The sequence below is a fragment of the Capricornis sumatraensis genome, chromosome 10 (assembly GCF_032405125.1).
Source record: "Capricornis sumatraensis isolate serow.1 chromosome 10, serow.2, whole genome shotgun sequence".
Taxonomy (NCBI): Eukaryota; Metazoa; Chordata; class Mammalia; order Artiodactyla; family Bovidae; genus Capricornis; species Capricornis sumatraensis.
In genome coordinates, this window is record NC_091078.1 from 40,345,978 (window position 1) to 40,372,774 (window position 26,797).

General features: G+C 44.5%; 1 protein-coding gene across 1 annotated transcript in view; it reads right to left on the reverse strand.

Moving 5' to 3' along the window:
• Nucleotides 1-26,797, reverse strand: part of DISC1 (DISC1 scaffold protein) — a 362,163-nt gene that overhangs the window by 274,319 nt on the left and 61,047 nt on the right. Inside the window, exons 5-6 of the mRNA XM_068983084.1 lie at nucleotides 5,944-6,073; nucleotides 2,071-2,297 (exon numbers count right to left, since the gene is read on the reverse strand). Coding sequence (XP_068839185.1) covers nucleotides 2,071-2,297; nucleotides 5,944-6,073 — 357 coding nt within the window. The remainder of the gene's footprint in view (nucleotides 1-2,070; nucleotides 2,298-5,943; nucleotides 6,074-26,797) is intronic.

The following is a 26,797-nucleotide window of genomic DNA, read 5'->3' on the forward strand; positions in this document are numbered from 1 at the left end:
TATGTGTGTGCTTGTATATGCATGTTTGTGTGCATGTGTGTGTGTACGTGTGTGTGTGTGTGTAGAAAGACTTCCACAGGAGGGATATGGGAAGCAGGAGTAGGAAAGGTCCCCAGAGGCCAAGGCTGTACAGTGGGGGTGAAGGAGAAAGGGCACAGGCAGGCTTGATGGTCAGCTTCCTTTGACTAAAATCTGGCAACAACACACGTCTTCCCCTTCCCTGTGGATGGAGCCCAGGGTTAAAGCTCTGCAGGGAAATATCAGGGCTGGGACGGGGAGGGGACATGGTGAGCATCTTCCTGGATGAGCATCCCAGCTGATACCACCGAGTGTGGCGTGTGTACGAGGGCAGATACTTGCTAAACAGTCTAAGACACATTTGGACGGCAGTTAGAAGGCTTCTGAAGATGGAAATCCCTGTGATGAAAAGGACAGGCACCATTATATGACCGTAAAGGGGCGTGCTGCCACCCAGGCACCATCATATGACCTTTTTTTTTTTTTTAATTAACTTTTTTTAACTTAATTTTAAAATCTTTAATTCTTACATGTGTTCCCAAACATGAACCCCCCTCCCACCTCCCTCCCCATAACATCATCATATGACCTTTATATTGATACATTTTAACTCAGTTCATCCAAGTAACAGCCCCCCGATAATAGTGGTTCTGACTAATATGTGGATGAGTAGATAGCAAGAGTCCCTCTTCTCAACCGCTACAGGTGGTGAGGATTTCTTAAGTGTTTTCTGCAGATAATTATCGAGCAGCACATTCATTCTCCTCGTTGCTGCACCCGCTGCCCCCTCAAGCCTCGCCACCAGCTCGACTTCTGTCTAATAGGAGTAAGGGCAGGTTCCATCTTTGGCCAGAATAAGGTAATGACCTCCCAGAAGGTCAGAGGTCCACACGTATTTCTTGTGTCTTCCTCAACAGAGAACACAGGGAAGGTTCTCCCTCCACAAGTGGGTAAGAAACTAGGCTTTGATGTAACAAACACGAATTTTAGTATCAGTTTTGCCTCTTATCAATTGAGACTTTGGCAAACTATTTGATCTTCCTAAGCTCTCTTATCCTCATCTGTGAAATGGATATAATAATAGACACCACTCATAGTGTAAAGCTTAGCACAGCGCCTGACACATAGTAAGACTCAATAAATGTTGGTTGTCATGAATGATCATTTCTTCTTCCTGGTCACTGATTGAGTCTCCCCTCTTAGTAGCTCCTTCCCTCCTTCGTCTCCAGGCTTCCCTGGCAGCTCTGATGATAAAGAGTCTGCCTGCCATGCAGGAGACCCAGGTTCAATCCCTGAGTCAGGAAGATTCCCCTGGAGAAGGAAATGGCAACCCACTCCAGTATTCTAGCAAGGAGAATTCCATGGACAGAGGAGTCTGGTGGGCTACAGTCCATGGGTCGCAACAAGTCGGACACAACTGAGCGACTAACACTTTCTAACATTCCCCTTGTCTCCAGACGATTGTCCTTAGTAAAGGTTGGCATCAGACTCTCCAACCGATCAAACTCCAACAGATCCCAAAGAGAGAGAAGGCGCCCGGGGGGCGTTAGGAAATGGGGAAGGTGCTGAGCAGAATGGAGAGAAAGAGGCATTTAGCAGGTTGGGTGCATCCTGCTCAGTCGCATCTGACTCTTTGCAACCGCTCCTCTGTCCATGGGATTCTCCAGGCAAAAATACTGGAGTGGGTTGCCATGCCCTCCTCCAGGGGATCTTCCTGATCCTGGGATCGAATTCGTATCTGCCTGTGTCTCCTGCAGTGCAGACAGATTCTTTACCCACTGAACCACCTAGGAAGTCCAATAGGTTGGGTAGCCATGGTGTAGAACGTCCTGCAGTGCACAGGGCTGCCCCACACAAAGAAGGGCCTTGACCCTCAAAATGCCGAGAGAACTTTCCCTTGAAAATACACAGCACTGCTTGGAAAATACTGAGTTGACGGAAAAGTTCCTTGGCCAACCCACTATTTACATATGTAGGACCGCAGACTAAATCAATCCCATAAACAGATCGACAAGGCAAGAGATCCAAAATCACTTAGGAAATCACCAGTACCTCTGGATGGCTTCAGGTGGCTCTGCACGGAGGGGAATCTGCTCGCCCAAGGCCAGGGTGTCCTGCAAGGTCTTGGTGACCTCCTGTAGCTCGCCCAGGGACAATCCTCCCACAAGGTCGCAGCCCTGCCACGGGAGAAGCCGCTCCTGCTCCTCAATTTCCCGTCTCAGCTGTTGATCTTTTGCTTCCAGAACAGACATCCTGGCTTGGAGGGTCTCAATTTCTTTCTGCAGAGAATGGAGAGAGCAGGTTTTGTAAATTAACCCCATTCACGGTCGACTATACTGCTGAGAACTCTCTCTTTACAGGAGAGTTCGCCACCTGCATGAGGGCCGTGAAGCTCTCCTTGAAGGCGGGCAGATTTTTGGAGGTTTGCTGAACTGGAAAAATCATGCCAGCTTTGTATTTCTGATTAGCTGGCATAAGGAAAAAGCTTCCCTCCCAAGCATTAAATAACTGTGGGTGGTGAGCCAAGAATTAGACTTGGAAGAATCCAGCAAATATGTAAACCACTTACTTCATTTCAGGTGATAGAGCCAGAACAGAGTGCAACAAACTTCAGGGACTTGAGAGGCCAGCAAAGCAGCTAACACGACCAAAACAGGAAAAGCAAACAAGCCTTGGCGGGTCTGCCCCCAAGCATGCAAATGCAGAATGCAGAGAAAGACTAGAAGTCATAGTTTCCTAAGTCTAAGGATTGAAAGAACAGTGAGATGCCACAGATAGGGCTATGCAGCCTAACGTTCATAAAAATATTAAATAAATTTAATTTCCACTAATATGACAACCCAAATCCCAAGAATTGAGTATCATCCAATCTTGAGGTCAATGAACAAAACAAGCAGCAGGTAATTGAATGCCCGCTGTGCACACAGCATTATGGCAGATAATCATCTCAGTGCCCATAGCATCCTGAATCTCCAGTGAGACTCTTTTAATTAACATACGCCCATGTTTCCTGCGGTGGCTGCCAGCTGATAAGCGCACAGCTCTAATACTGGCTGTCTCCCCATCTCACCCATGTCCTTGCAACCCCAAGATGCCGACCACCCTACCTGATCTACCTGCTGACCCCTCCTCCAGTCGGGGCGGGAAGAGACACAGGAGGAGGTATTGAAGATCCATGGCTAAGACACGCTAAGAAGACAACAGCGTGTATCCCACTGGTCCAAGATCATGGTATCACTGACAGGGTCTCCCACCACACCTCCCTACTTCCTACCTTTGAATTCCCATCCCTATTCTTTCCATTTTTGTTTGTTTGGGTTTTTTCCACTGTAGTAAAATACAAGTAATAGAAAACTTACCATCTTAACCATCCATCTCCAGGATTCTTTTCATCCTGCCAAACTGAACTCTGACCCCCCTCTCCCCCTGCATTCAGCCTTGGAAGCCATCTTTCTACTTTATTTCTCTGTGACTCTGACTCCTCCGGGTGTCTACACGTGGAATCATACAGTATTTGTCCTTTTATGGCTGGCTCATTTCACTTAGAATAATGTCCTCAGGGTCCATCCATGCTGTAGTATGTGTCAGAATTTTCTTCCTTTTAAAGGCTGAATTTAAATGCTTCATTGTACTTATATACCACATTTTGCTTACCCAGGCATCCCTGGTAGCTAAGCTGGTAAAGAATCTGCCTGCAACGCAGGAGACCCTGGTTCGATTCCTGGGTCGAGAAGATCCCCTGGAGAAGGGATAGGCTACTCACTCGAGTATTCTGATCTGGAGAATTCCATTGACAGAGGAGCCTGGCAGGCCACAGTCCATGGGGTTGCAAAGAGTCAGATAGGACTGAGCAACGTGCACTTTGCTTATCCATTCATCTGTTGATAGACACTTGGGTTGTTGCTTCCACCTTTTGACTATTGTGAATAATGCTGCTGTGAACACATCTTTGAGTCCCTGCTTTCAATTCTTTGCAGTCTTATACCCAGAAGTGAAACTGCTGAATCACATGGTAACTCGACTTTTAATTTTTTAAAGAAACACCATACTGTTTTCCACAGTGGCCCTCCACCCTATTCTCACACAGAAGTCAAAATGCCTTTTTGAAATGTGGTCAATTACATCACTTCACTGGTTAACCAACCCCACTCCATGGCTCGCATTCCAGTCATAAAAAACCCCAAGACTTCACAAAGGCCTGCCAGCCACCCCCCATCACTGATTTTCTCCTCTTCTCCCCCAGCACTGTGCCAAGAATGCTTCCTTCAAACACTCAGTATATGCATGTGCGCTAAGTCACTCCAGTCATATCCAACTTCACAACCCTCTGGACCGTAATCTGCTAGGCTCCTCTGATGGGATTCTACAGGCAAGAATACTGGAGTGGGTTGCCATGCCCTCCTCCAGGGGATCTTCCCAACCCAGAGATCGAACCCACATCTCTTATGTCTCCTGCGTTGGCAGACAGGTTCTTTACCACAAAGCCCTCAAACACTAGGTAGCCTGGGCTAAAAGTATGTTCTGTGCACTCTGACATCATCAGGAATATTCACCTCCAGCTGGTGAATATTATTCAGAATCAAAAATCAGACTTCACATTTTCAGCTACCTGAACTTGCTCAGCAAGTGTGCTCAATGTGGTGAGCTCAAGAGTGTGAAAGCACCAGTTTACTGGAAAATATTTTCAAACTGGAGAAGGAAATAGCAACCAGTATTCTTGCCTGGAGAATTCCACAGACAGAGGTATCTGGTGGGCTACATGTAGTCCATGGAGTTGCAGAGTCAGACATGACTTAGCAATTAAAAAACATCATTTTCAAACCTCGTGGCTCAGAGGGTAAAGAATCTGCCTACAATGTGGCAGACCTGAGTTCAATCCCTGGGTCAGGAAGATCCCCTGAAGAAGAAAATGGAAACCCACTCCAATATTCTTGCCTGGAAAATCCCATGGACAGAGGAGCCTTGTGGGCTACAGGGCTACAGTCCATAGGGTCGCAAAGAGTCGGACACAACTGAGAGATTTCACTTCACTTTTTTCAAATTGCAATGATGTTTGCCTCCCTTTGCTGCCTTGCTATCATATGGAATTGGAAGGGTGAACTCATAACAAGAAGACTCTGCATGGGAGGTTGGGGTTTCCAGTAACCTCTTCACGACCCATTCACTTGTCTAAGGTCACTCGGCCTTAGCGGCTAAGCCACACTGTGGACACACGTGTTAAAGAGCTCTACATTTTCCAGAAGTCCGTGTTCCCTCACTGCTCCCCAGTCAGGCTTCAAGTCCTCTAGGCTTTGGAAGGTGTGGACAGAACTTCAAGGCTGCTTGCTTCTGGGGGGCCCTGTCAACTTCCAGAGGCCCTGGTCACCTTCTGTCTATAACTCAGAGTTGCACCAAGATTTCCAGCCCCCCATGATTCTCAGCCAACTTGCCTCCACTGCTCCGGGACAACCCAGAGCTCCCACGAAGCCCAGTCATTCCCAGTCTTTCCCAGTTCCACCCACCTTGCCCAGTCCCCACTCACGGCTCTGCCTCCCGACAGTCGCTACCCACAGCCCAATCTGATAGCAGTTTCCATAAAGGATTGCCTCAGCTCAGATTTTTTTTTTTTCTGCCTTTCGAAAGAAACTTCTCAAGGACAAAATGATAAGAGGTGACAAATTGGCCTGGCACACAAGGAAAGCATATTCAAAAGGTAAAGTACTAGCAAAAACAAGCACAAACACTGCTGAACTTCCAACCCCTTGTTTGTAAAGAGACTCCAACAAGCCCTCCAGCCGTCTCCACCCCTCGCTCTGCCTCGTGGCTCCTGGGTGCACTGCCAACTCTCTAAGGACTGCATCCAAGCAAAGACCCACTTTGCTGCATTTGGCTCACATGTGTTAGAAAAATGCTGTCTTGCTTCATAAAGAGTCTTCACCTGCTCACCTGTAGCTGCTGCTTTTCTCGGAGAAGCCAGTCTCGCCTGGTGATGGACACTCGCAAACTGTCCTGAGCAGCGGCTTCCAACGTCTTTAGATCCATTCTCAGACGGGCTTGGGGGTCGTCACTGCCAGCTCTTAAAACACACACACACACATATATATAGGCACAGATATGAATGACCTGAAATCTTCAGATCTACATGAATGTTAATGCAAAGAAGACACACAAAGTGACCCCCAGCTGCCCTCGTCCTTAGAAGGGTCATGGGGAAGAGGTCCCTAGTGTATGTGTTTGTTTGAATGATAATCTGTTGGGGCTTTAGCGGTTGCCTAGAGTCACCTTGCTTTATTGGACTGGGCACTGTCCGGCTCCATAACTATGCGTGTAGCTATCTGTACTGAAACTGTAAAATACACATCAGATTGTAAACACTTAGTATGAAAACAAAGAATGCCAAGTATCTCATTAATGATATTTTCACATTCATTACATGTTGGGATGACAACATTTTTGATACACTGGTTTAATGAAATGTATTTCTTAAATTAATTTCACTTTTTTTTTTCTTACCTTTAAAAAATATGGAGAGTAGGGACTTTCCTGGAGGTAAAGTGGCTAAGAATCTGCCTGCCAGTTTAGGGGACATGGGTTCGATCCCTGCTCCAGGAAGATCCCACATGCCAAGGGGCAACTAAGCCCGCCCTCTAGAGCCTGTGAGCCACCAGTACTGAGCCCACGTGCTGCAACTACTGAAGCCCACACACCCAGAGCCCATGCTTTGCAACCAGAGAAGTCAGGCAATGAGAAGCCCCTGCACGGCAAGTAGAGAGTAGCCTCTGCTCACTGCAACTAGAAAGTCCAGCAACAAAGACCCAGCACAGCCAAAACTAAATAAAAAATCTTACTGTGGCTACCATATTATTTAAAATCATGCATGTGGTTTGCATTATACATCATTGGACAGCCCTGCCTGGACCCATCCAGAGCCAAATTCTGGGGCAGATCTTGGCTGTGGACATGACAGAGACGGATGGCTGATTTGAAGATGTTTGGATCAGAGCTTCTCAGAAAAAGTGTGCTAGAAGACTATCAAAAAAACACTTAAAATCTGTTTGGCTCTTTCTCCTATGCTCACAGGAGTTGGCATATTTGGTTGAAGCAACACTGGTGAAGATGTGGCTCAGGCTGCCACCTTACGCGGGTGAGCTGGCCTTGCAGAAACCTTGCAGGTGTTTCTCATCAAAGGATGACAAATCAATTCCTAACTGAACGCAGTAGGATGGGGAAAAAGTCTACCCTAAGCAAAACTATGCCAACAATCCAAGGAAATAGTGTCTGTGAAAGCACCGTTGACTACAGTTAAAAGGCAAACAACAAGTTGGGGAAAAGGAAATATTGCTAATGTCAAGCGTGCTAGCAACAGAAGAAGAAAAAGATGAGTACATCTATCAGAAACTCAAAAAAAGAGAAATTATGATGGTTTATCATCAAAAATGGTTTTAAAACCATTCAAACAAATTCAAACAACATAAAATATCATTTTTCATATAACAACTGACAAAAGCTTTCAGAAACCATAATTCCTTGGTGAGCACAGGGAATAAAAATTAGATCCAAAACATGCCTTTGGATCCTCTTGTCCAGGTTTTAAAAATTAATCATATGTAAATTGCCTTTTCATACTATTCATGGGGTTCTGACCGTCCTTATGGCAGAAAGTGAAGAAGAACTAAAGAACCTCCTGATGAAAGTGAAGGAGGAAAGTTAAAAAGTTGGCTTAAAACTCAACATTCAGAAAACTAAGATCATGGCATTTGGTCCTATCACTTCATGGCAAATAGATGGGGAAACAATGGAAACAGTGACAGACTTTATTTTCTTGGGCTCCAAAATCACTGCAGACATGGTGACTGGAGCCATGAAATTAAAAGACACTTGCTCCTTGGAAGAAAACCTATGACCAACCTAGACAGCATACTAAGAGCATAGATGTTACTTTACCAACAAAGATCTGTCTAGTCAAAGCTATGGTTTTTCCAGTAGTCATGTATGGATGTGAGAATTGGACTCTAAAGAAAGCTGAGTGCCAAAGAATTGGTGCTTTTGAACTGTGGTGTCGGAGAAGACTCTTGAGAGTCCCCTGGATGGCAAGCAGATCCAACCAGTCCATCCTAAAGGAAACCAGTCCTGAATATTCATTGGAAGAACTGATGCTGAAGCTGAAACCACAATACTGTGGCCACCTGATAAGAAAAACTGACTCATTGGAAAAGACCCTGATGCTGGGAAAGATTGAAGGCAGGAGCAGAAGGGGACAATAGAGGATGAGATGGTTGGATGGTATCACCGACTCAATGGACATGAGTTTGAACAAGCTTTGGGAGTGGGTGATGGACAGGAAAGCCTGGCGTGCTGCAGTTCATGGGGTCGCAAAGAGTCGGACACAACTGAGTGACTGAACTGAATTGAATATGTAAATAATTATCTGCTTGCCATGCAGGAGACTCAGGTTCAATCCCTGGGTCAGGAAGATCGCCTGGAAAAGGCAGCCCACTCTAGGATTCTTGCCCAGAAAATCCCATGGACAGAGGAGCCTGGTGGGCTAGAGTCCATGGGGTCACAAAAGACAGAGACAACTTAGCAACTAAACAACAACAACAGTAATCATAGGTACGCATAAAGAATAGCTACAGAAAAAATACCACACTCCTTAGTAGCCCAAACCAAAAACATTGCAACTGTGACCCTGAGTTAGGACCAGAGCAGTAAACCATGGTACATCCACCCTGAGGAGGGCTCTGCAGCCACTAAAATTAGGTCACCAAAGAAGATTAAATTGCATGGAAAATGTTCACTATTTATAGCTATTTTCTAAAGCAGGTATTTGGTAATCCATATAGCATGGAACAACTATTCTAACAATAACATATATTAAGTAAAAGATGAGAAAATATCTGCCAAAATGTTATCAGCTTTTACCTCTGTGTGATGGAATTACTTCTTTTGGCCAATCTTTTATTTTCTAATTTTTCTATAATGAGCATATATTATTTTTTATAACTATAAAATACAAACAATAAAATGAAAGAAAAACAATAAGATAATAAAAATGTCTTCTACCACAGACACAAGTAGTTGTATCATTAAACATTCTAACATATCCAACCGGTTCCAGGTCTTGGGCAAAAGAGATATGTATACATCAGAAATAAATCCTATCCATACATTAACAATCAAGGGTGTCTTCCTGGCAGAGAAGCAGGTCCCGCTGATGGGTGTGAGGCATGAACCACCCTGTCCGCTCTTCACTGGGACTTCCTTCCACACACCCTGAGCGTGGCTGCCATGTTGACCTCAGGGTCCCTCACACTGAAGTGGGAGAGGTGTGTGTTCTGATTTGTACATTCATGCAGGATCACACAACCCCCATATTCCTTAGGAAAGAAAGTGAGTAGCTAATCCAAATATGTGTGGTTATTTTGTCCATTTCTTTTCACTCCTATCAATTTGATGTACTCATTCATTCATTCAGAAAAAGAAGAACTATTCTTAAGCCCATTTACTATGTGCCATGAACTTTGCTGGGAGCCACAGACACAGCAATAAACAAGACATGGTTTCTGCACAGAGCAGAGGTGATGGATAAACCAAAGCCATGGACAAACATTCCTGCCAAGGCTTAGACAGACTGCAGAAGTGGAAAGGCAGAAGCCGTGCTCCCACTTCCTGCATCTTAACGTGGCCCTTACAAAACAAGGAGGCCAGCCAAGCCCTGCAGTGAGGCAACCCTGATATTCTTAGAGACAGCGGTAGAAAATATGTCATCTAGGCTTTCCTAAGTTAAAAACCAGCAGCCTCAGAAAAGGGAGCCTTGCTTGCCTTTCTGGGCCTGACACAGATTCAGACTCTGAATAATCTTGAAAGCTGCTTACTTATTGCAACATACCACGCAATTTAGAAGCTTATTTTAAGACTTGCTACTCTCTGTTTCATCTGTGTAAAGGCAAAATACAATGGTGGTAGTAGTAATGAAAAAATTTAACTGGTAATAACAAAATAATTCAGTATGAATTGAGAATTTACTGTACACCAAGTGTTATCAGCTTTGCCAACAAGGAAACAGAGCATCAGAGAGACTTCAACAACTTGCTCTGGGGGCCCAATGGGGGCCTTTCCAGAACAGGACTCCCCCTGCCATGTCCTTCACCTACCACTTATCTGTAGGAAAAGCTTTAGTCAAAGAATAAATTCAACTGGAAAAAAAATGCAGAAAGAAAGAAAAACAGTCAAGCAAAATAATAATAGCTTAGCCACTAAACTAAGTCAAGAAACTTTAGTTCCTCTTCCAGAGCTATAGTTAATCTCTTAGCCATGTCCTTTGAGATATTCTGCAGATACTGAAGCCTCCATCAGGTGGAAGAAGTTAACTGTATGATGCCCACAAGCATGTAGACCCCAGAAGGCTGATGATGTTGACTCCTGACCACCTCACCACCAACCAATAAGAAGAATGTCCATGAGCTGATCACACAACCCATAACTCCCCCTTCCTCACTCTGTCTTTAAAAACCTTTCAGGAGAAGAGCATAAAGATGGCGGAGGAATAGGACGGGAAGACCACTTTCTCCCTCACAAATTCCTCAAAAGAACATTTCAACGCTGAGCAAACTCCACAAAACAACTTCTGTAGGCTGGCAGAGGACATCAGGCAACCAGAAAAGCAGACCATTGTCTTCAAAAACAGGTAGGAAAAAATATAAAAGACGAAAAAGGAGACAAAGGAGGTGGGGAGGGAGCTCCGTCCCGGGAAGGGAAGCCCGTCCAGGGAAGGGAATTTTAAGAAGAGAGGTTTCCAAACACCAGGAAACACTCTCCCTGCCGAGTCTGTGGCGAGCCTTGGAAACACAGAGGGCAACAAAACAGGAAGGGAAAAATAAAGAAATAATTAAAACCAAGAGATTACAAGCCCAACAGTAACTCCCCCAGCGGAAAAGCAGCACAGACGCCTGCATCCACCACTAGGAAGTGGGGGCAGGGCAGGGACGCGCGGGAGGCGCGCGCTGCAGTGCTTTGTAAGAATCGGGCAGGAACGCCCCACGCGCAACCAGAACGATCTAACTTGGGCTAGCAAACCAGACTGTGGGATAGCTACCGCACGAAAAGCTCGAACATAAGACACCACCAGGACCGAGCACAGAACAAAGGACGGAACAGAAAAAGCCGGCTGCAGACCATCCCCCGCCGGGGACAGGCAGCCAGAGCCGTAAGGACTGGAAAGGGGCAATTGCAGACCCGGAGAGACTTTACTTACCTAACTGCAAGCGGGCTTCTTTGCTAAGACTTCTGGGGGTGCTGGACAGTCACCATCTGCCTCACGGGGGACGCCAGCGGTCCACCCAGAAAGCTGAGCAGCAGCGGCAGAAAAGGTGACAAGTCGCGGCAATCGCGCTCGCCAAACTCCTGAGCTACTCGGACCTGGGAAGGGCACAAAGTGCAGTCTCAGCCGAATCTGTGCCTCTGAGGGCTGCCTGAGCGCCGAACCTGAGCGGCTTGGACCGGGGAAGTGCACGCAGCCTAGGGCCGGCCCCAGACGGTTCCTGGCTGAGCATCGTAGAGCTGGAGCAGTTTGTGCGACGCGAGAAGGGACAGGTCAAGCAGGGCTGAGACACTGTGTGCACACGACAGTGCTATTTGTTTGCAGCATCCCCCCTCCCCACAGCGTGACTGAACTAGTGAGCCTAAAAAACCAGCAAACGGAAGAAGTTAAACAGAGGGAACCACCTTGGAAGTGATCCCACATAGCCCAAAACATCAGAGAAGGGCCAGATATATTTTTACTATTTTTAAAATCATTCCTTTTTTTTTTTTCTTTTTTTTTCTAACTTTTTTTTAACTGTTAAGTCTTCTATTTCTCCTCTAATTTTTATTACTATAACCTATTATTACTATTTTAAAAAAAAAGACTTTTTTTTTTTTAAGGCAAACACCATATATAGCCTTTGGATGGTTGTTGGTAGTTTTTTTTTTGTTTGTTTGTTTTTTGTTTTTTTGTTTGTTTGTTTTAATAATTCTTGTTTTTTCTTTCTTTCTTTCTTTCCTCCTTTTTCCTTCTGCTTCTTTTCTTTAATATTGTATTTTTGAAAATCCAACCTCTACTCTAGATTTTTACTCTTTGCTCTTAGGTTTTTGTTGTCAATTTTGTACATTTAAAAACCCAAACTTCACTACCCAAGTTTACCTGAGAGCGAGATTACTGGCTTGACCACTCTCTCCTCCTTTGGACTCTCCTTTTTCTCCACCAGGTGGCCTCTGTCTCTTTTCTCCCCCATCTCTTCTCTATCCAACTCTGTGAATCTCTGTGTGTTCCAGACGGTGGAGAACACTTAAGGAACTGGTTACTGGCAGGATTTGTCTCTCTCCTTCTCATTCCTCTCTCTTATCCTCCTGGTCACCTCTGTCTACTTCCTCCCTCTCCTCTTCCCCATATAACTCTGTAAATACCTCTGAGCGGTCCAGACTATAGAGCGCACATAAGGCAGTGACTACTGGCTAGCTTGCTCTCTCCTCTTTTGATCTCACCACATCTCATTCCAGTTACCTCTAACTACCCCCTCCATCTTCTCTTCTCCTTGTAACTCAGTGAACCTCTCTGAGTGTCCCTCAATGTGGAGAAACTTTTCATCTTTAACCTAGATGTTTTATCATCAGTGCTGTATAGATGGAGAAGTCTAGAGGCTACTGTAAAAACAAAACTGAAGACCAGAAGCAGGAGGCTTAAATCCAAAGCCTGAAAACATTAGAGAACTCTTGAATTCAGGGAACATTAAGCAATAGGAGCTCATCAAATGCCTTCATACCTACACTGAAACCAAGCTCCACCCAAGGGCCAACAAGTTCCAAAACAAGACATACCACTCAAATTCTCCAGCAACACAGGAACACTCCCCTGAGCTTCAATATACAGGCAGCTCAAAATTATTCCAAAACCTTTGATGTCTCATAACCCATTACTGGTCACTCCACTGCACTCCAGAGAGAAGAAACCCAGCTCCACCCACCAGAACTCCAACACAAGCCTCCCTAACCAGGAAACCTTGACAAGCCACTGATAGAACCCCACCCACAGTGAGGAAGCTCCATAATAAAGAGAACTCCACAAATTACCAGAATATAAAAAGACCACCCCAAACACAGCAATATAACCAAGATGAAGAGACAGAGGAATACTCAGCAGGTAAAGGAACAGGAGAGATGCCCACCAAACCAAACAAAAGAGGAAGAAGTAGGGAATCTACCTGAGAAGGAATTCCGAATATTGATAGTGAAAATGATCCAAAATCTTGAAATCAAAATGGAATCACAGATAAATAGCCTAGAGACAAGGATTGAGAAGATGCAAGAAAGGTTTAACAAGGACCTAGAAGAAATAAAAAAGAGTCAAAATATAATGAATAACGCAATAAATGAGATCAGAAACACTCTGGAGGCAACAAATAGTAGAATAACGGAGGCAGAAGATAGGATTAGTGAAATAGAAGATAGAATGGTAGAAATAAATGAATCAGAGAGGAAACAAGAAAAACGAATTAAAAGAAATGAGGACAATCTCAGAGACCTCCAGGACAATATGAAACGCACCAACATTCGAATTATAGGAGTCCCAGAAGAAGAAGACAGAAAGAAAGATCATGAGAAAATCCTTGAGGAGATAATAGTTGAAAACTTCCCTAAAATGGGGAAGGAAATAATCACCCAAGTCCAAGAAACACAGAGAGTTCCAAATAGGATAAACCCAAGGCGAAACACCCCAAGACACATATTAATTAAATTAACAAAGGTCAAACACAAAGAGCAAATATTAAAAGCAGCAAGGGAAAAACAACAAATAACACACAAGGGGATTCCCATAAGGATAACAGCTGATCTTTCGATAGAAACTCTTCAGGCCAGGAGGGAATGGCAAGACATACTTAAAGTGATGAAAGACAATAACCTACAGCCCAGATTACTGTACCCAGCAAGGATCTCATTCAATACGAAGGAGAAATCAAAAGCTTTACAGACAAGCAAAAGCTAAGAGAATTCAGCACCACCAAACCAGCTCTACAACAAATTCTAAAGGATATTCTCTAGACGGGAAACACGAAAAGGGTGTATAAACCCGAACCCAAAACAATAAAGTAAATGGTAACTGGATCATACTTATCAATAATTACCTTAAACGTAAATGGGTTGAACGCCCCAACCAAAAGGCAAAGACCGGCCGAATGGATACAAAAACAAGACCCCTCTATATGCTGCTTACAAGAGACCCACCTCAAAACAAGGGACACATACAGACTGAAAGTGAAGGGCTGGAAAAAGATATACCATGCAAATAGAGACCAAAAGAAAGCAGGAGTGGCAATACTCATATCTGATAAAATAGACTTTAAAACAAAGGCTGTGAAAAGAGACAAAGAAGGCCACTACATAATGATCAAAGGATCAATCCAAGAAGAAGATACAACAATTATAAATATATATGCACCCAATATAGGAGCACCGCAATATGTAAGACAAATGCTAACAAGTATGAAAGGGGAAATCAACAATAACACAATAATAGTGGGAGACTTACCCCACTCACACCTATGGACAGATCAACTAAACAGAAAATTAACAAAGAAATGTAAACTTTAAATGATACATTAGATCAATTAGACCTAATTGATATCTATAGGACATTTCACCCCAAAACAATGAATTTCACCTTTTTTTCAAGTGCTCATGGAACCTTCTCCAGGATAGATCACATCCTGGGCCATAAATCTAAACTTGATAAATTCAAAAAAAATCAAAATCATTCCAAGCATCTTTTCTGACCATAATGCATTAAGATTAGATCTCAATTACAGGAGAAAAACTACTAAAAATTCCAACATATGGAGGTTGAACAACACACTTCTGAATAACCAACAAATCACAGAAGAAATCAAAAAAGAAATCAAAATATGCATAGAAACTAATGAAAATGAAAACACAACAACCCAAAACCTGTGGGACACTATAAAAGCAGTGCTAAGAGGAAAGTTCATAGCAATATAGGCATACCTCAAGAAACAAGAAAAAAGTCAAATAAATAACCTAACTCTATACCTAAAGCAACTAGAAAAGGAAGAATTGGAGAACCCCAGAGTTAGTAGAAAGAAAGAAATCTTAAAAATTAGGGCAGAAATAAATGCTAAAGAAACAAAAGAGAACATAGCAAAAATCAACAAGGCCAAAAGCTGGTTCTTTGAAAGGATAAATAAAATTGAAAAACCACTAGCCAGACTCATCAAGAAGCAAAGAGAGAAAAATCAAATCAATAAAATTAGAAATGAAAATGGAGACATCACAACAGACAACACAGAAATACAAAGGATCATAAGAGACTACTATCAGCAGTTGTATGCCAATAAAATGGACAACGTGGAAGAAATAGACAAATTCTTAGAAAAGTACAATTTTCCAAAACTGAACCAGGAAGAAATAGAAAATCTTAACAGACCCATCACAAGCACAGAAATTGAAACTGTAATCAGAAATCTTCCAGCAAACAAAAGCCCAGGTCCAGACGGCTTCACAGCTGAATTCTACCAAAAATTTCAAGAAGAGCTAACACCTATCCTACTCAAACTCTTCCAGAAAATTGCAGAGGAAGGTAAACTTCCAAACTCATTCTATGAGGCCACCATCACCCTAATACCAAAACCTGACAAAGATGTCACAAAAAAAGAAAACTACAGGCCAATATCACTGATGAACATAGACGCAAAAATCCTCAACAAAATTCTAGCAATCAGAATCCAACAACACATTAAAAAGATCATACACCATGACCAAGTGGGCTTTATCCCAGGGATGCAAGGATTCTTCAATATCCGCAAATCAATCAATGTAATTCACCACATTAACAAATTGAAAAATAAAAACCATATGATTATCTCAATAGATGCAGAGAAGGCCTTTGACAAAATTCAACATCCATTTATGATAAAAACTCTCCAGAAAGCAGGAATAGAAGGAACATATCTCAACATAATAAAAGCTATATATGACAAACCCACAGCAAACATTATCCTCAATGGTGAAAAATTGAGAGCATTTCCCCTAAAGTCAGGAACAAGACAAGGGTGTCCACTTTCACCGCTACTATTCAACATAGTTCTGGAAGTTTTGGCCACAGCAATCAGAGCAGAAAAGGAATCCAAATTGGAAAAGAAGAAGTAAAACTCTCAAGGTTTGCAGATGACATGATCCTCTACATGGAAAACCCTAAAGACTCCACCAGAAAATTACTAGAGCTAATCAATCAATATAGTAAAGTTGCAGGATATAAAATCAACACACAGAAATCCCTTGCATTCCTATACACTAATAATGAGAAAGTAGAAAAAGAAATTAAGGAAACAATTCCATTCACCATTGCAACAAAAAGAATAAAATACTTAGGAATATATCTACCCAAAGAAACTAAAGACCTATATATAGAAAATTATAAAACACTGATGAAAGAAATCAAAGAGGACACTAATAGATGGAGAAATATACCATGTTCATGGATCAGAAGAATCAATATAGTGACAATGAGTATACTACCCAAAGCAATTTACAAATTCAATGTAATCCCTATCAAGCTACCAGCCATATTTTTCACAGAACTAGAACAAATAATTTCAAGATTTGTATGGAAATACAAAAATCCTCGAATTGCCAAAGCAATCTTGAGAAAGAAGAATGGAACTGGAGGAATCAACTTGCCTGACTTCAGGCTCTACTACAAAGCCACAGTCATCAAGACAGTATGGTACTGGCACAAAGACAGACATATAGATCAATGGAACAAAATAGAAAGCCCAGAGATAAATCCACACACATATGGACACCTTATCTTTGACAAAGGAGGCAAGAATATACAATGGAGTAAAGACAATCTCTTTAACAAGTGGTGCTGGGAAAACTGGTCAACCACTTGTAAAAGAATGAAACTAGATCACTTTCTAACACCGCACACAAAAATAAACTCAAAATGGATTAAAGATCTAAATGTAAGACCAGAAACTATAAAACTCCTAGAGGAGGACATAGGCAAAACACTCTCAGACATAAATCACAGCAGGATCCTCTATGATCCACCTCCCAGAATTCTGGAAATAAAAGCAAAAATAAACAAATGGGATCTAATTAAAATTAAAAGCTTCTGCACAACAAAGGAAAATATAAGCAAGGTGAAAAGACAGCCTTCTGAATGGGAGAAAATAATAGCAAATGAAGCAACTGACAAACAACTAATCTCAAAAATATACAAGCAACTCCTGAAGCTCAATTCCAGAAAAATAAATGACCCAATCAAAAAATGGGCCAAGGAACTAAATAGACATTTCTCCAGAGAAGACATACGGATGGCTAACAAACACATGAAAAGATGCTCAACATCACTCATTATCAGAGAAATGCAAATCAAAACCACAATGAGGTACCACTTCACACCAGTCAGAATGGCTGCGATCCAAAAATCTGCAAGCAATAAATGCTGGAGAGGGTGTGGAGAAAAGGGAACTCTCCTACACTGTTGGTGGGAATGCAAACTAGTACAGCCACTATGGAGAACAGTGTGGAGATTCCTTTAAAAATTGAAAATAGAACTACCTTATGACCCAGCAATCCCATTGCTGGGCATACACACCGAGGAAACCAGAATTGAAAGAGACACATGTACCCCAATGTTCATCGCAGCACTGTTTATAATAGCCAGGACATGGAAACAACCTAGATGTCCATCAGCAGATGAATGGATAAGAAAGCTGTGGTACATATACACAATGGAGTATTACTCAGCTGTTAAAAAGAATTCATTTGAATCAGTTCTGATGAGATGGATGAAACTGCAGCCGATTATACAGAGTGAAGTAAGCCAGAAACAAAAACACCAATACAGTATATTAACACATATATATGGAATTTAGAAAGATGGCAATGACGACCCTGTATGCAAGACAGGAAAAAAGACACAGCTGTGTATAACGGACTTTTGGACTCAGAGGGAGAGGGAGAGGGTGGGATGATTTGGGAGAATGGCATTCTATCATGTATACTATCATGTAAGAATTGAATCACCAGTCTATGTCTGACGCAGGATATAGCATGCTTGGGGCTGGTGCATGGGGATGACCCACAGAGATGTTATGGGGAGGGAGGTGGGAGGGGGTTTCATGTTTGGGAACACATGTAAGAATTAAAGATTTTAAAATTAAAAAAAATAAAAATAAAAAAATAAAATGGTCAAAAGGAAAAAAAAATAAACATAATTACCAGCTAAAAAATAAAAAATAAAAAAAAAAAAACCTTTCAAAGTCTTTAGCAAGTTCAGGGACCTTTCAAGCTCTAGCTGCCTCGACTCCTTGCTTGGTGCCTGCAATAAACACTGCATTTTCCTCCACCACCACTAGGTGTCAGTAGACTGGCTTTACTGCACAGGGGCGAGAAGACCCAATGCCACCCTTTTCTAGCCGTGTGTCCTTGAAGTTACTCACCCTAACCCTACCAAACCTCCCTGAAGCTCACCTCCCTCATTTACAAAATGAGGATGATGGTGGTAATCCTGATGTTGATACCTTCCCTGTACAGCGGATTACAGGGAACAAATCTATTCAGCAAACAACCATTGAGTGTCTACAGTGTGCAGACTCTGCCCTCTCCCTGGGACATCTGTTCTCTGTCCTCAGGGAGCTGGCTGCACCCGCTCCTGGCCCACATCAATGTGTGCATCAGGAGAGGGAACGCTGTGCTCACATCCAGTGGACACACTGTCCTTTTTAATGAAGAGTAAAGAAGAGGCGTTTCTGACAACCTTTCCAGGTGTCAGAAGAGGGGGTCCCTGGAAGGAAACCACATCAGCGATTGTGTGAGTGAAACCCACTTCCTCCCCTGGACCCCAGGGTCTTGGCCTGTCCACCCAGCCTCTCGCTCGGAAGGGTGAACCTCAGCCCATCCCGTGCTGTTATCTCCAGGGTCCAGCACTGGGTAGGACTTCACAAATATTTACTGAGTGACTTCATGAATCCCTGGCCTAGAAAAATCCAAAAGCCATTTATATTCAGCTTTCTATTGCATGAGATCATTGCTTCACACTAATTTATTTCTCAATTTGCTCTGCTTATGCAAGTATTACGAGTTTCCTGAATTTCCTAAATAGATGCCATCTGGGTTGGGACAGGAGTTATTGGAGGAAATCAACACAGAATTGAAAATGTGCTGCGGGGGAGCGACAGGTGAGTGAGTGGGAATTCTCCCATCTATCGTTAATCACATTCATTACTTAATCCTTAAGAAAACCCTTGTGATTCACCCAAACTCTTCTTTACGTCTCTCAGATTTTGACTCTGGGTGAAGAAGGCTGGGCACAGACGGCTGTGCCCCAGGACACATGGCAGTTCAGTAATGAAGCCAGGGATGGGTTTGCATCTCAGCTCTCCAGCACTCAGAGCCAGGCTCCCCTGCTACAACATTCCACAGTGTTGTTTCCTTTATTCTAATAAACCTTAATGTGTAATCCCGAATGTCACTGCAAATTAGCTGTGCTGCTATAAACTAATCAGTATGGAAAATGAGCAAACCCCTCAGGGGCAAGAATTAAAAACATGTGGGTTGCAATGTTAGCACAGCACTCACTGCCCACAGGGAATCGGGGTATCTAGGAACCCACCATCAGCCCTGAGTTTCAGGCCCTCAGCTGCCCAGTGCTGGCTAATCCCTGGCCTTTCTACTTTTGTCTTTTCCACTAATCACTTAAAGAAGGATAAAAAAGCCATTGGTAAAATAAGCTCCTACACCCCTGAAAACAGCATAGCTCCAAATTACACAGGAGAGCGTTCTTCATCCCAGGGAAAACATCTGCCACCTGACTTTCGTGAGTGCAGAGTTCAGTAATATTGAGCAAAGGATGAAGCCTTCCAATGCACTGCCTTTGATCAAAGGACCACCTTCAGGAATGTCCAGAGTGACAGGGCCGAGGGGAGCCCAGGCATTCTACCTGCTAGGACACCTGGTGCCAGAACAGCTCATGGCAACTGTGTGGTTTATATAGTTGTACGTGTAACGCAGAGGGTCTGTTTCTAGGCAGAAATGACAGTCACACGATGCTGCTTTGTTGCCACTGCTGGAATCATAGAGGCTTTTTAATGTAACTATTCACTTATTTTTGGCTGACCTGGGTCTTGGTTGCCGTGAGGGCCTTTCTCTGGCTGCAGTGTGCGGGCTTCTTGCTGTGGCGGCTTCTCTTGTTGCGGAGCCCCAGCTCTAGGTGCCCAGACTTCAGCAGCTGAGGCTCATGGACTCAGCAGTTGCAGCTCCTGGGCTCCAGAGCGCAGGCTCAGTAGTTGTAACGCACGTTCTTTGTTGCCACGTGGCATGTGGGATCTTCCCAGATCAGGGATCGAACCCGTGTCTCCTGCATTGGCAGGATTCTTTACCACTGAGCCATCTCGGAAGCCCCATGGAATCATAGTTTTAATTGAGCAAAGAACCAAAACTGATGCTCTCATTTCCACAGTGAGGAAAACTTCAGCTCCAATGACCACTTCCAAAAACAAGACTTGAGCAAGACTTTCTGAACACCTTTGCCAACTGCTGCTTGTATCTGTCACTATGCTATCAAATTTATGTCGTCTGACGTATATGTTTCCATCTCCCCCATGCTGGGAAAATGGTGATAAGGAAGTGGTTTGGGCCAGTCACTGAAGCGTGCTTTAAATCTGGAAATAGGTTCCTCGGCCAACAATGTCCATAAATGACAGAGGCCACTCTGATGGCACAATCAAACATTGCAAAACTGTCAGAGACGATGCAGGCAGCTTTACAGTTCTGCCTTATATATCTGATTGGGGTCTAAAAGTAAGGAGAGCGGAGTAAAATTCATACCCCTTAGGAAAGTGGGCATTATTGGTTTCTAAATTGGAAAAGACTGTGATGCTGGGAGGGATTGGGGGCAGGAGAAGAGGACGACAGAGGATGAGATGGCTGGATGGCATCACTGACTCGATGGACGTGAGTATGAGTGAACTCCGGGAGTTGGTGATGGACAGGGAGGCCTGGCGTGCTGCGATTCATGGGCTCGCAAAGAGTTGGACACGACTGAGCAACTGGACTGAACTGAAACATAGAGATGACAGCCCTGCAGGAGGGCACATGGACGTCCACTTGGGTTTATAGGAACCAAGTCCAATAAAACAGGCTTCAGACAGACTTCAGGTAAGTTGGAGCCGAGAGGATGGAAGGTCTGTATTTGGAAGCTTTTATTTATAATCCACTGATTTTAAAACAAATTTCAGGAAGTCTTCTGTGATTCCCATCAACTGGCTTTTCTCCTCTTTTCCTTCCTCGCTTATCTCCTCATGATGACGAGGGGTTGGAGGTGGGTCCTCTCGGGGGTACAGGCCATGCTAATCCTCATTTGGCCCGAGCTGTGATTAGGGTTCTGAAATGTCTCCTGGCGTGTTGGGAAGAGTGATCATTTTATGCCACCTCATTTTGCATCTTGCATAGAATGTGTCTATGTGAGTTATTTCCTAGCCTCTAGCGGTATATCTCCATTCCAGACTGTGAACTTAGAGCTGATGGTCACTGAATGCTATGGCCCCAACATGACACTTAAGTGGAAATAAAGAATCATTTTTCAAAGGGGAGAGACAGAGACCTGGTCAGAGGGAAAAGGACTCAGTCCAGAAACACCAGAAGCTACATAACATTCATCTCTTCCGTTCCCATCAGAAAGAAGAGATGTGAGCAGGAAATATTGGGCCTTGATAAGCCACATTGGAAAACCTCTGCATATCTTTGCTTTTAAACTTCTGTTGTACTTTGTTTACTTGTATTTTAAGTTATTTATTGGTAAAAGGTCTTTGATAAAGGACATTTTACACACACGCACACACACACACACACACACACACACACACACACAGAGGTGAAGTTGTAAATATGACCAGTTTTCATGTACGCATTGGTGGAGGTCCCATGGGAAAACACATAGGCTGCAGTCAGAGAAATGCAAAGTATTAATGAGAAAATTATCAGTTATATGTGCACAGTAGACCAAACCTCTGTCTTAGGAGAAAGGAAAATACAACCTTCTTTGGACTAGATGAATACAGCAAGAATAGATGCCTCTCTGCTCTCTTCCTATCATTGCAGTGAGAGGATATTCAGGTGGAAGTTTCTGGTTGCTCCAGAATTAGAAGCAAACATTGAAGGACACAGGCCTGAAGCCCTCTACCCTCAGCTGGGAACATGAGGGGAGGTGCCCACCCCAGGCTGCACACAGCATCACCACCTTCCACCCCAGCACCCTCCACACACACACACCTGCTGGTCACGCAGGAGATGGAGCCTTGATGAGGGATGCTCCCCAGCCCCACCTCCAGCCCCACACGGGAGGCAGCAAACTCTCCCACTGAGATCAGGTGAAAGAAAAGCCACTCGACCAGACCCTCTCCTCCAGCTGGGAGCGCCCCGTAACGGAGGCCGAGGTCTGTATCTCCCACATGAACCTCCATCTGCCTCTCTTCCTCTTCAGAGCCAAGTCCCAGACGAGGAGCTGAGTTCGGCTGGTTTTAGGAGACACAATTCTCAAGGAATTAGAGTGAAGGAGTGAGAAGGAGGAAAAGTCTGTGAACAGTGAGCTACTGAGCTGATCACCACCCAGGCCACTGGAGCACCAACCAACTAGGAACCTTCTGGGGAAAATGTGTGGAATGCTCCTCAGAGCCATCCCCCTGGGGGTGGGGCAGCAAGGGCATTAAGCCGCCAGCTCCCACCCTGGGGCTAAGGGCTGCCTTCAGGGGCAGTAGTCACGCCCCTTCCTCACAGGCTTCAGAGACAGCCCCATGACGGAGAAGCCTGCTGGGTGCTGAGGTGCAGAGCAGTCACTGGGCACGAAGGCGTCCACAGCTGGAGAGGGAACGGTGGGCACGGCTGAGGGGCTGGGACTCTGGGCATTGTGTCTCTGCCGCAAGGCCCACCCACACACCAACTTTGTGAGCAGGGATGGCATCTCTCTCTCTCTACCTTTGGTTCCGCGCCGCTCCATAATATAACTGCTTCAGTGGGGTGTTACCACAGCTACAGGGGGATTACAACAGTTCAGTGGCTGCCTGTCAAGCAGGGATGAAGGAACGGGAGAACTGTGGCAGAGCACTGGGAACCACACCCGCACCCTCACCCCAGCCGCTGCAAGACCACCACTCAGCGTGACAGTACATGAGAGCCTCCCAGGAATCAAGTGGACACGAAAAGGGATTTGCCCAACCAGTGTGCCTACTGGGCAAGGGGGCTCACAGGAAGAGGCTAAAAGTGAAAGTGAAGTCGCTCAGTCGTGTCCGACTCTTTGCGACCCCGTGGACTGTAGCCCACCAGGCTCCTCCGTCCATGGGATTCTCCAGGCAAGAGTACTGGAGTGGGTTGCCTTTTCCTTCTCCAGGGGATCTTCCCAACCCAGGGATCGAACCCAAGTCTCCGGCATTGGAGGCAGAAGCTTTAACCTCTGAGCCACCAGGCTGGGTGACATGTAAAAAGCAGTGATTGCCCCCATGGAGTGGAGAGACTGCATTCACGTCAAGATCAGGGAGGCGCTGCAGTGGCCTCTGGGGACCCCACATCTGAGTTCCCCAAGAGGGAACATGCAGGCTCGCGTTCATGGGGGTGTGAAAGTCTGTGTTGGCCAGGGGAGCAGTGATGGCCCACAAAGAGAGGATTCCACTGGACAAGGAAAGACTTGAACTGGACATACAACTGGCATTTCAAACTGGACTGACAGGATGAGCATCAGTAACTGAAAATGCCCCGGACATCTGTTATGATCTGCCCAAGATACCACAGAGAAATGGGAAAGATGTGTTCAACAGAGCACAGCAGAGCAGAGAATAGGCAAACCACGATGCGTTTGTACCCCTGCTGAGCAGAGACACCCCAGTGAACCAGTTATAGTACAGAGCGGTGCGGAACCAAAGCCAGAAAGAGACAGATGCTAAACCATCTGAGTACCCTATCTGCTTTAGAGGAGCCCAGTTAACCCCTGCGGTGACAGCTAACACTCTCTGGGATTCTGGAAGGAGCTGGACAAACAGAGTGTGACTCAGGACGAAAAGCTCAGGGAATTAAACATACCTTTTTAAAAAGTTGAATTAAACAGGGAAAATTAAGATATGAAGTAGCTGGGTGTACTTGGGTACATTTCCTCAGATCTTATTCAAATCTTCTTAACTAGAGACCCGAAGCTCCTCCTCCCAGAGAGGAATAAGCTGAGAAGATCTGCACGCAAATGTCTGTATGCAACCGTCCATACATTTGTACATATGTGGTTTTGTGATGAAAGAAACCCATCGTTTTCATTAGCTCCTCTAGGAAATCCTTGATCTCAACAAGGTGAAGAGGCACTTATTTGTGTTACTAATCAGTATTGAAATTTTTCCATGTCAATACCACTGTTTTATTTCTTCAGGAAATAATTGGAAAGCATTCTCTTCCCCCTGGGCTCAGAGAGCCCCTGGCCTGTGGCTGCGCAAGCTCCAGCCGGAGGGCACATCCCCCTGGTGGCCTCTGTGAGAACTGCAGCCAAAGCCCCTGGTTCAGAGAAAACCTGCCAGGTCCAGATAATCCTGCCGCTGACAAATGTCACAGGCTGCACGTGCAGTCGGCACACTTGAGACACAATTTCTTAAACTATTAATGACTATGTAATTTGTTAACATGCAATAGAAAACGGAGAAGGCAATGGCACCCCACTCCAGTACTCTTGCTGGAAAATCCCATGGATGGAGGAGCCTGGTGGGCTGCAGTCCATGGGGTCGCTAAGAGTCAGACACGACTGAGTGACTTCACTTTCACTTTCCACTTTCATGCATTGGAGAAGGCAATGGCAACCCACTCCAGTGTTCTTGCCTGGAGAATCCCAGGGACAGGGGAGCCTGGTGGGCTGCCGTCTACGGGGTCGCACAGAGTCGGACACAACTGAAGCGACTTAGCAGCAGCAGCAGCAGCAATAGAAAAAGATAAGAAAGGAGTTGATTTTGAGGCATTATCTTCTAACAATAGGACAGGTGGATTGAGCACAAGAAAAGCCAAGATAATACTTAAATAACTGATTTGGGAAACAGTGATCTAATTAACCCCTCCCCCCTTTTCTGATGAGGGGAGTGAAGTGTGGAGAAGGTGGGAAACCACATCAGGTCACACAGAGCTTATTAGTGGAAAAGACAGGATCGGACTCAGGTTTCCAGAACTCTAGTCCAAGGTTCTTCAAGGCACTGTGGACCTCCTCCTTGCCAGGTGGTAACGCTAGAGATAGAAATCGAATCCCAGTGGGCTCCAAAAGTGAACAGGAACTAAAAACACAGCATCCAGGTAGTTCACTGAGCAAAGGCAACAGGGTTAACAAGGTACGCCAGGGTTTCTATGAGCTTCACAAATGGTTAATAATATCATTTTGGACTTCCCTGGTGGCTCAGACGGTAAAGCATCTGCTTACAATGTAGGAGACCTGGGTTCGATCCCTGGGTCAGGAAGATCCTCTGGAGAAGGGAACCCACTCCAGTACTCTTGCCTGGAAAATCCCATGGACGGAGGAGCATGGTGGCTACAGTCCATGGGGTCGCAAAGAGTTGGACACGACTGAGCGACTTCACTATAATATACATCTTTTTGTAAAGGACATATTAAGTTGAGTGACATGAATATGCTATCTTTATGGGTCACAAACAATTACATATGAGAAATGCCAGGTGATATAACCTGATAATGTAGGGCATTGCCTTTTAGTTCACAGTGCCCTATGAGATACTCATAGGGGACAATGGAGTTAGTGAGGTTTTTTTTAATTGAAGTATAGTTTATTTACAATGCTTTGTTAGTTTCTGGTGTACAGCAAAGTGACTCGGATGCTGTGTTAGTTTCTGGTGTAGAGCAAAGTGCCTCTGATAAATATTTATATATATACACGTATATATTCTTTTTCATATTCTTTTCCATTATGGTTCATTACAAGATATCGAATATAATTCCCTGCACTATGTATTAGGACATTGTTGCTTACCTATTCTATACATAGCAGTGTGTTTCTGCTAATCCCAGACTCCTAACATATCCCTCTCCCCACCTTCCCCATTAATAGCCTTAAGTTTGTCTTCTAACCGGTGCGTCTGTTTCTGTGTTGGAAATAAGTTCATCTGTAGCATATTTTAGATTCTGAGACCACAGCCAAGCAACGCTCTCCATCCACGTCCTGTGCAGATAAAGAGATGATCACTGGAGAGCAGGGCCCAGCTCCGACTTAGAACCCACAGGGAGCGAGTTCCCAACTGGGCCTCAAGCCGAATGCCAGGCTTGTGCCCGGGCTCCGTACACACACACGGGGGTCTGGCACAGGCCCCCAAAGCCCTCCTGTGCCTGGTCTCCTCAGCTCTAAGTACAGACACTGATGCAGATGACGGTGTAGGTCTCTGTATTGATAGCAATATACAAACTCCACTACCCCCTACAATTGTCTTGAGGATTCAGTAAATTACTTCCTGTTCATCAAAAGATGAATAGATAGGCAAACTATGGTACATGATGCAATGGAACATGATTCAACCTCCAAAAGGAAGGAAATTCTGACACCTGCCACAACATACACGAACCTTGGCTACGTGAAATAAGCCATCACAGAAGGACGAATACCGCATGATTCCAACTATGTGAGGTACCCAAACTAGTCAAACTCACAGAGACAGAAAGCAGAATGGTGGTTGCCAGGAGCTAGGGGAGAGGGGACAATGGAGTGAGAGGGTTTTTTTAATTG